We start from the raw sequence: 10,230 nt of genomic DNA on the forward strand, positions 1-10,230 counted from the left end.
CCCCGATGCCTGGTGGGCTGGACTTGGTGGCCTGAGCCTGAGCCTTGAGCCCAGAACCCTCCCCAGGTGAGAGTCAAACAGTTGCACCTGGCCCCACACCAGGGGTCCACTGAGGCACCCAGGCAGGGCTGGTCCCCTCTCCCAACCTAATTTTTCCAATGAGGCAAAAAAAAAAAAGGACAACCCTAACAACCCTACCCACCTAGTTTGAGGATGAAATCAATGCATTTATTCTAGAAATAACTACTGAACACCAGCCCTATTCCAGGCACTGGAGATGCCACAGTGAATAAAACCTAGTTCCTGGCCTCTGGAAGCCCACATTCTCAAAGGGAGGAGGGCAATGAACAAATGTGGAATAGGACAGGAGCACCGAGTACGAAGTAAAATGTAAACGAGTGAGGGGCTGGGAAGTGTAGGGAGGGATCTCTCTGTTAGGATGGTGTGAGCAGAGGACATGAGGGAGGGGTCAGGAAGGCAGGTGGAGTCTAGGGAAGGGCTCTCCCCTTAGGGCCCTGGAGGAGCAAAAAATGCAGAGCCCCTAAAGGATCAGAGGGGCGGGGAGATGGACGCAGAGCAGGGACCACAAATGTCAAAGGATGGACTTGGCAATGCGATGGAGTGACGTCCCCCAACTTGCAGTGACTCTGTGTGCACAGGACGGTCAAGAAGGGGTGCGGCTGTAGGCAGTGATCAGGCTGAGCTCATGTCGGCTTGGACTGGGTGGGGTGGGGAGAAGTGGTAGGATTCTGGAAACATTCCTCTGGTAGAGCCTCCAGGTTTTGCCACCACAAGGGGGCGCTGGTGGTGCCATGCGAATAAAGGAGCCGAAGCCGAGTCCGAGGTTTATGGCCTAAGAAACTGGAAGGATGGAGTTGCTACTTCCCACGACGATGAGGATGCAGGGAGGAGCATGTCTGTTAGACACCAAGTGGCTTTGGGGTGCACAGTCTAGGAACGATTGCCTCCCGGTGGCCCGGCCCGCGCTGCAGCCTCTGACAGTGAGGAAGTTAGACACCAGCGCCACCGTGTGGTCAGACCCCCTCGGCGCCCTCGAAGGCTTCATTCGGTCTTTTCCGCAGTTCCCAGGCCAGTTCAGGGCTTTGTGGAGCCTTGGTGGTGATCCCGGCAGCGGCCTGGCGGCTCCATGAGGGTGCGCTGGGAATGGGCCGCATGGGCAGGAGCATCCTGTACCCTTGCAGGAGCCCAGACATGGGGGGCCTGAAGAACCCTGTTCTGGGCAGGGGACCTTTGGCTCCCGTCATTTCTACCCTGGGTGCTTAGGGCAGCCTAAAGGAGCTGTTTAGGAGCCCTCCTAAACACTGCCTGCCTGCCAAGGTACTGGGGTACTTGAGCTATTTGCTAAGTTGTATTGCATACTTCCGATGTGTCAGACCCTCATGAGCCTCCCACCAGCTTCATGGGGAGGCTGTTGTTGCTCTTACCCCCCCATTTTACACATCAGGAAACTGAACATAGAGAGAGAAAGCCAATTAATACAACATCATACAGCAAGGAAGGGTAGAGGTGGGATCCAAACCCAGACCGTTTCCTGCTTCTCGATGCATAACATCACTCTTATACTGGCAGTGTAATAACGCAGGGGTTGTAAATCTTAGTCCTGACTCAGCCACTACTCCCTGGGTGATCTTGGGGAGGAAGCACTTGCCCCCTCTGGGCCTGGACTTCCCCGTATGTAAATGAGGGGTGGGGCTAGGTGAACTTCTGGATCTGAAATAGGCCTCGCTAAAGTCTTAGGTGGTTCCCACCCTCTGCCCCCATCCACATCCCTACGGGCTTCCCCTCTGCTCCCAGCCGCCAGGAGATCCTGCCCTGGGTCCCTTGGCCTGCCCTTCACCTGCCAACCCCAGGTCCACCCCATAGTTTCTGACCCTCTGTCATCTATTTCACGCATCTTACTGCTGCATGCTGAGCTGTTTGGAAGCATGGATGCTAGGATTCCCAGCCCCAGGGCAGCTGGGCATGGTGGAGTTTGAAAGCCTGGTTGCATTGGTGGCCAGAGTCAGCTTGTGGGTCCAGCTCTCTCGGTCAGTGGGGGGAGAACAGGTGCTGGTGTGTCCCAAGAGCAGCGGTGGGGCTGGCGATGTGCCCGGAGATGGGCCAGCAGGACCCAAACCCTCAGGAGCCTGACAGGTGGGCCAGACGTTAGCAGAGCTCTCCCCAGAGCCTGCTGCCCATATCAGAGAGGCCTCAACTAGACAGGTGTCGTGTTAAAGGTGACCCAGAGGGGTGGGCCGCCCCCACCGGAAACCAGACCAGGAGACTAGTATTTCAGGGCTCTGCTGCCTCCCGCCTGGGAGCAGCATCAGTTCTGCCAAGTGCAGCAGGTCCTCTGGACGAGAGCGGCTGGGATGGGGCCCTGCTCTGCAGGCGTAGGCCAGAGTAGCCAACACCCCCTCCCGCCCCCCGAGGCCAGCACCTGCCACCTGCCAGATGCTGTTGTACCGCCAGCGGCAGCCTGGCCACGGTGACAGGTGTGTGTGTCGACGGACCATGGCCAGTGCTCCCGGACCGGCCCGATGGCTGCCCTGTCCCAGAATAACAGATTTCTTCAAGAATGCGTTGAGCGACCGTAATTATGGGAACCACGTCTCGGTGCCAGGCGTGTGTTTGTTCCTCGTAGCGAACCCCGCGAGGTGAGACTGCCACATTCGTTTGACAAGGCGGGAGACAGAAGCACAGCAAGGTGACTTATGTTGCTCATGGGGGAACCCGCACTGAAACCCTCGTGAGAAAAGCAAACCGACAAAAAGGCTTGCCTTTGTTTGCTCTGGTTCAATCCCAGCCCTTCCACTTCTCTCACCTGAACAGGTTACTTAACCTTGCTTACCTTGGGTCCCTCATTTGTAACATGAAGATAAAAACAGGGCAGACCTCCCGGGATCATTTGAGGACTAGAAGCATTAACACCCAGGAAGGCTCTAGAACTGAGCCTGGCCCGTGGTAGACACAAGGCAGCTTTTGTTCACCGTGATAGTGTGCAAAGCGTTCCCATCTCTGTCATGGCCCCCATCCTGTCAACAGTCTTGTGCCACTGACACAGCCGTTAGGCCCCGTGCACAGACAAGGACGTGGGCATCGAGGACGGCGGCATAGGGCTGGCTGTGACCCCAGGGTCTCCTGTGTCCCCCCCTCAGGAACCAGTGATGACCCGTTCCAGGACTCAGAAGGGCGAGAGGGCTCAGAGGCCGTGGCGGAGCACCAGTTTTCAGACCTGGAGGACTCAGACTCGGACTCGGACCTGGACGAAGACGAGGATGAGGACGAAGAGGAGAGCCAGGACGAGCCATCGGGACCGGCCTCGGAGGCACCCCCGCCTGGCCCGCCAGCCACGCTGCCGGCAGACTCCTCACCCGTCCTGGGCCCTCAGCCCCCAGATGCCACCTCTGGCGATCAGGCCACACGGGGCAGCTCGGTCTTGGAAGCTGAGCGCTCGGCAGCTGGAAGTTGTTCCACGTCCAGCCAAAGCATCCCGTGCCTCCCCCGTCTGGGACCGGCCCCTCCGGGCCCCGTGGAGAAGGACACAGGCTCGGCCCTGAGCTCCAAGGCTGTGTCCCCAAGAAGGCCGTGGTCCCCAAGCAAAGAAGCAGGCAGCCGCCCAGCACTCACCCACAAACACTCACTAACCAAAAGCGACTCGTCTCCCCAGCGACACCCACCGGCCGGAGAGCCACAGGCCTCAGCCCCGAGCCCGCCGGGCCCCCAGCCAGGCCCTCTCCCTTGTGGGTCTCCAAGACTCGAGCTGTCTCCTCTCACCCTCCGCCCCCTGGGAAGGGAACTGCCCCCTCGAGTGCATCCACCCCCCGAGCGCAAGGGGGCCCCAGATCCGGGCCCCCCCAGACATTCACCCACCAGGAGACGGTCCCCGGGCCAGGCCGAGTCACCGCCACGGTCAGCGCTGCCAGGGAAGTGGGCCTTGGCTGGGCCGGGCAGCCCCTCAGCGGGTGAACGCGGCCCAGGCTCGGGGCTGGCCCCGCGGGCTCCCTACCCGCCCCTGCCTCTACCTCACAAGCTTCTTGGCAGAAGCCCCGAGACCTGCGCCTCCACGTGGGTGAGTTCCTGCCCCCGAGCGGCTGGGCCGCTCATCCCCGACGGGTGGGGGGCCACGGCGCACTCCTCCCTGAGGCATCAGACCCATAGCTGCACAGCCCTGCCAGCTTGGTGATCGCTAATGACATAGCAAACGTTTGTGGGCCACCTTCTGTGCCAGCCCCCACCCTGGGGATCCCAAGGCGGCCGGGGCAGCCCCGGGAGCAGCAGAACATGGGCGCCGGGGCTGGCCCTGGAAGCAGGCGTAAACACTTTGCCCTTCCCCTCCCATCTCCCCGGCCCCACGTCTCCAACATCACTGTCACCAGCACCCTCAGAGACACCACAGCCGACACCGTTCCCTGCCACACCGTCAGCACCGTCACCGTGGCCATCCCCAGGGCCATCGCTGCCATCACCACACTCACACGCTCTCGCCACCACCGGTGTCGCCACAGCATCACTGTCCACTTCCCTTGACCTTCCAATGCCTTTTCTGTCACCGCGTTGTCATGAACCATTCACTCCCAGCAGCATCCACGCCATCACTCAGAGACTCGAGCTCCCGCAGGAGCACAGGCTAGGAATCTCTCCTTGGTTTTCGGTTTGGGGGTCACGTTACGATGCCCGATGGTGGGAGAAGATAAAGAGCACGGAGTGGGAGCTCATGTCCAAGGGTAGAGTTGGCTCAGGACCGTTCTGGGAACAGGAGAGGCAGCAGAACCGAGAGAGAGGGCCAGGCGCGCGGCAGGCGGGCATGCTGGCCAGAGGCACGAAGACCGTGGGGCCCGATGTGCTCACGGTCACTGCGGGACTGGGGACGGCCCCCGCCAGCACAGGGCAGCTCCACGGGCAGGGAGTCGGCGCTCAGCTCCCCCCAGCTCCGCCGGGACTTGCTGTGTGATATCAGGCGAGCCCCCTCCTCATCTTTTAGGCCTCGGGGGTCTCCATGTGCCAGCACGTAGCCCTTGCCTTACCCTGTCTTGTTTTCTGACCCCAGCAGAAGGCCGCGTCCCGGAGTCCCTCCTGCTCACCTGGCCCTGCTCATCCTCCCTCCTCCCGACCCTTCTCGGCCCCCCATGACTTCCACGGCCACACCCCAGCCCGGACAGAGGAGAACATCTTCAGCCACCTCCCTCTGCACTCCCAGCACTTGACCCGTGCCCCGTGCCCCCTGATTCCCATTGGCGGGATCCAGATGGTGCAGGCCCGGCCGGGGGCCCACCCCACCCTGCTGCCGGGGCCCACGGCCACCTGGGTCAGCGGCTTCTCGGGAGGTGGCAGCGACCTGACAGGGGCCCGGGAGGCCCAGGAGCGAGGCCGCTGGAGTCCCACCGAGAGCTCGTCAGCCTCCGTGTCCCCTGTGGCTAAGGTATCCAAGTTCACACTCTCATCGGAGCTGGAGGGCAGGGACTACCCCAAGGAGAGGGAGAGGACGAGTGGGGGCCTGGGCAGACCTCCTGACTGGGAGCCCCGAGTGGCTGAGGTGCCCGCAGAGCCCGTACCCACCCACAGCCCCCGCACCCCACCCGAGGCCTCACCCCGGCTGTCCCACGGCCGCAGGCCAGAATCCTGGAGCCCCCGCCTGGAGTCACCACGCACGCCGGCCAACCCCGCGGCCTCTGCCGCCTCGCCCCTGGACCGCAGCAGTTCGGTAGGCTGCCTGGCAGAGGCCTCCGCTCACTTCCCAGCCCGGAGGAGGAACCTCTCTGGGGAACCCAGGACCAGTCAGGGCTCCCCCGAGCCCTCAGGAAGTGGGGGGCCTGGGGCACCTCCACATCAGCCCAAGGACAGGGGCCCCCCAAGCACTTAGTCTCTCTCCGACTGCTTCAGCATCTGGCTTCCGGTGTTCAGCAACAGACGCTTCCAGCCAGCTTTCTCGAATCATCTCGCTCTCATGGGCTCCCTTTCCCGTCTGTCCATCTGTCCAAGCAGCTTCTCCTCAGTCCCCAACTGTTCTATCTTCCCACGTATGCAGTTACCTGTGCCTTTTTCTATACCTTTTGTTGCTTGAAAAGAAACAAAACACACGCACACATAAAAAAAAAAAAAAAAAAAAAAAACAAACCCACGAGGAGTCTGAGGCTGTGAATATGTTGTGCTTTTTTGAGAAAGGGTGTAGGTGGGGCCTCACCCTGGGCCACTGCGGTCTACAGTCACCACCGCCCCTCCCCCCAGGCTGGCGAGAGGTAGCCATTTGCTGAGGGAAAGGGGGATGCACTGAAAGAGGAAAAAGAAAAAAGCGAGAAACTTTTACAAACATATAATTAAATGTAAAAGCAAGCACTCCTATGTACAGATGTCTATGGTTCCTATTTATTGCCGCTTTATTCCACCCCAGCTAGTGACCACTCTCACTGCCAGCAGAAGGGCCAGCAGCCCAAGGCAGAGGGACACAGGCAGGGGGACCCCACTCAGCCTCCACAGGCAGGCCCAGAAAACCCCAGCTTTCTTTTTCCCAGGAAAAAGAAAAATGTTAACGTTTCCTAGGATTTCATCACAAGTGATAGGAGCAGATGGGAGGTGGGAGCTTGTTGGTTCCCTCCGGGCTCCCTGATATCCTGGTGGTCTGAGTCATGGACCCATCCTGGCATCCTGACAAATCCCCCCAGCCCCCCACCTGCCACCCCTCCCCTCTACCCCCTCCCCCCAGCCCCTAGGCGGCAAAAGGAGGCCTGACTGTTCATCTCTTGGGTCCTGAACACCTGACTGAGGCCTTGCTTCAGGGACCCAGCTGCAGACTGCCTCCCTTATTCTAGAAACTACCCACGAGGCTGAAGTGACAGGGCCCAACCCTTAGGGGTCAAGATCCAAGGTGCATTGCCTTGCCATTCCTGAGGCTGGGACTTGGGTTTCATTTCATGTTTGGTCCCTGAGGTTCAAAGGGCCCTGTTTCCTCCATGGCTGGGCTTTTCCAGTGCTCAGCACTGGAAGTTTATAGGGACCTGTTTCTAGACCTCTTTTCAGTAGAACTGGATCCCACCCCTGCCCCCATCTCCACCTCACCCACTGTCAGGCCTCCACTACTCCCAGGAAGTACCTAAAACCATGACTGGTAGGAACTGCCCAAAGCTGTTTTTAAATCTCTTTTAAAAAAATCACACACACACACACACACACACACACACACACACACACACAAAGAGAGGATGGTGTTTGGTACTTCTCCTAGCCTCCTCAGATTCTCTTGCCCTAAAAGTGTCCTAAGCCCATTGAATTCGTCTCCAATCAACCAGTACTAGTCTTCTCCCTCCTCCCCATCTCCTCCTTCAAGAAGCCTCCCTGGACTTCCTGGAGCAAAAGCCTGCTTTGTAAGAAAAACTATATGACCGGAAATTAAAATCCCACGTTGAAATATAGAATTCTTGTTTACCCTGCCCTGGGAGAGTCAGGTTTTCTCCCAACCTTCCAGAGTTTATTTTCTGTAGTTTCTACAATGGGAAATTATAGAATGGGAAATTCTACAATGGGACTCACTGACCACTTCCCTGTCCTCGGCCAGCCATGTGAATCCCGAGCCTGGGGCCTCCTGAGCTGTTAAAGTGGTTTAGACAGGACACTGGTCGAGGCCATAATTCCCTCCTCTGCCAGTTCAGGGTCTTTCTCTGCTTGGCCTCTGCTGAGTAGACAAGCCAGACCCAGTTTCAGCCTCAGGCCACTGTCTTGTTTCCCTTAGGGCCTCTCTCAGAGCTAAGACACAAAGGGAACAAGAGGGAAGGGCCCCCCCTGGAGGTCTGCTGGGCTCCAGGGTACTGGGGTGAGGTTAGCCAGCCGTGCTCAGCTGCCTGGCCCGGAGTCCAGGGCTCCCGCCCAAACTGGGAGAAGGCCAGCAAGCCCAGCCTTGACCATATGGGTGCTATTTTGGCCTCACAGGAAGCGGGAAGGTACCAGGGCCTGGTTATAGCCCAGGCTTTCCTCACCCTTACCTCTCAGCCCTACCCATGGAGACTTCTAGCACTGGGGCCTGGGAGCTGGGAGCCCAGGTTTGAAACCTTCCTGGGCAAGATCTTCCAGCCTAGACTTACAAAGTAGTGGACAGGTGGCTCTGCTGAACGAGCCCCTGACCTCGGGGGTGGCCATGCCCCTCCCCCCAGCCATGCACCCCAGCTCTCCTGGGCATCATTTCCCCTATTCTCAGACAGCGTGCCTACTGAGGTTGCCTTCCTGGGAGACCCAGTCACAGACAATGTGGCCAGCAGGTGAGAGTCCTCCAAGCCACTCAGGCCCACAGGCACAGGCGGAGGGGACAGGGACCAGGACACCAGAGATCCATTTCTCAATAACAGGGACACAATGCACAAACAGAATCTGGCCAGAGGGCTGCTGCCCCACACAGTTCCCCAGAGGGATGGAATCGATGCCACCAGCCTGGGACCTATGTCACCGGGCACAGTGCTAACCCCTTCTGCCAGACTCTATCCCTGTTCCCCCGAGCACAGAGACCCCGGCACACGCACACACACACACACACACACACACATACACGCACGCACACCTCCATAATTCTGGAAAAAGACTCTCACTCCATGCCCTCCACGGGGCCCCCTGTCCACTCCCAACCACTTCCACATTTGCAGTTTGCCTGTGAGGCCGCCGTCCCTGTTCAGGGAGGCAGAACAGAAAGAGGTGCTGATTGGTTGCCACAGACACCTGCTGACGCTCTGCCAAAATGTGCCAGGCACATTCCTTGGTACGGGCCCACTCTGGTCCTTGGGTGCCAGTGGTGTGGCAGGAACCAAACTGCACAGGATCCAGAGCCGGCCCTTGCCTTCTGTTGCGGACTCCAGAACACTCAGCTCCCAGGCCTCCCCTCCAGGATGCCCTTCACCCTCGGCAAGTTCAGGATCATTCTGGGTACTAACCTTGTTCCCCTCCGAGGCACCTTGCCCCAGCGCCCCCCCCCCCCGCGCCCCCCTCCCGGCCTTCCACCCTTGGCTTCTCCTCTGGCCCAACCGGGACGCTGACAGCAGCAAAGCATCCACTCTCCCTTTTCTATCACCTCCATCCTCCAGACCCCAGAAGTCCCTCTGCCTCTCTCTGTGGGAAAACATCGGAAAGAATTAGCTTCCAGATCCCTGTAGCCCCTGCTCTGTTCTCACCCTGCACTTCTGAATAGGAACCAGCAATATATCTGAGCTGAACTGCTCTCCAGCCCTTTCTCCAGAAAAAAAAAAAAAAAAAAAAAAAAAAAAAAATCCTTCTTAAAGCAAAAAGTCCTGCCTTGGAGACAGATCTGCAGCACTGACCAAGGGGAGAAAGTTCCCAAAGACCTGTCCCTACAAATTCTGCTTCCGTGTTGTGGCTCCAGTCTGCTTTCCATTAGAAAACCGCTTCGGCACTTATGATCACTTTACTAAACCTAGTGTTTAAAAAAAGAAGAAGAAGAGAAAAGAAACAGAAAAAAGAAAGGTGTAGGCAAATGTAAGATACATGATTTCTGTAAGATAAATATTTGCCTTTTTTTTTTTTCTAAAAGGTGTATGTATTCTGTATGTGAAATTGTCTGTAGAGAGTTTCTATGTTCTTAAATGGCAATACATTCCAAAAAATCGTACTGTAGATATGCACAGCGGCCACACTGGGATGGGGTAGTTTTGCCTGTAATTTTATTTAAACTCCGGTTTCTACCCTTGCATCTTGCAACGTCAGTATGGTATATAACAGTGCAAAAGAAAAAAAAAAAACTCAAAAAAATCCATGCAGGTCTAAAGCACAGAGTCTGATGTACAAAAGGAAAAAAAAAATGCTCAGTATTGATGTGTGTGACCTTTGTTGTAAATTACATCTGTACTGTGAATGAGAAGTTTTTACAAGTATAATAATTGCCTTTATTACAGCTCTGGCTGAGTGTTCAGCCTGAGGATATTTTTTAAAAAAAACACACAGCACGTTGGAATAAATTTGAAAATCCCAACATAGCCCTGCTTGCCTGGCTCATGGTTTTTCTGGAAGGCTGTGGAATGTCAGAGCTGGAGGGACACTTGGTATCCCAAGTGTCTCTTTTACTATAGAGCAATCAGGCCCAGAGGAGGCAGGTGGCCAGGCCACAGTCACACAGCCTGGGACTCCCGTGGCCCCTGGCTTCCAGGCCTGGCGACTAGATACCTCACCATGTGGTCTGGGGTCTGTGTTTCCCAGGGCTGCCGTAAACACCTCCCACTGCATAGGCAGCATAGGCAG

General features: G+C 57.4%; 1 protein-coding gene across 4 annotated transcripts in view; it reads left to right on the forward strand.

The window, feature by feature from the left end:
- Window positions 1-9,968, forward strand: part of HIVEP3 (HIVEP zinc finger 3) — a 469,065-nt gene extending 459,097 nt beyond the window's left edge. For 3 of the 4 annotated variants that reach the window (XM_060625315.3, XM_078452014.2, XM_060625316.3), the window contains 2 exons: window positions 3,159-4,072; window positions 5,051-9,968. In XM_060625315.3, coding sequence (XP_060481298.3) covers window positions 3,159-4,072; window positions 5,051-5,863 — 1,727 coding nt within the window. In that variant the 3' untranslated portion in view covers window positions 5,864-9,968. The remainder of the gene's footprint in view (window positions 1-3,158; window positions 4,073-5,050) is intronic. The other variant, XM_060625317.3, reaches the window with a different exon arrangement.
- The last annotated feature ends 262 nt before the right edge of the window (window positions 9,969-10,230 follow it).

Source organism: Panthera onca, chromosome C1, assembly GCF_046562875.1.
Source record: "Panthera onca isolate mPanOnc1 chromosome C1, mPanOnc1 haplotype 2, whole genome shotgun sequence".
Lineage (NCBI taxonomy): Eukaryota > Metazoa > Chordata > Mammalia > Carnivora > Felidae > Panthera > Panthera onca.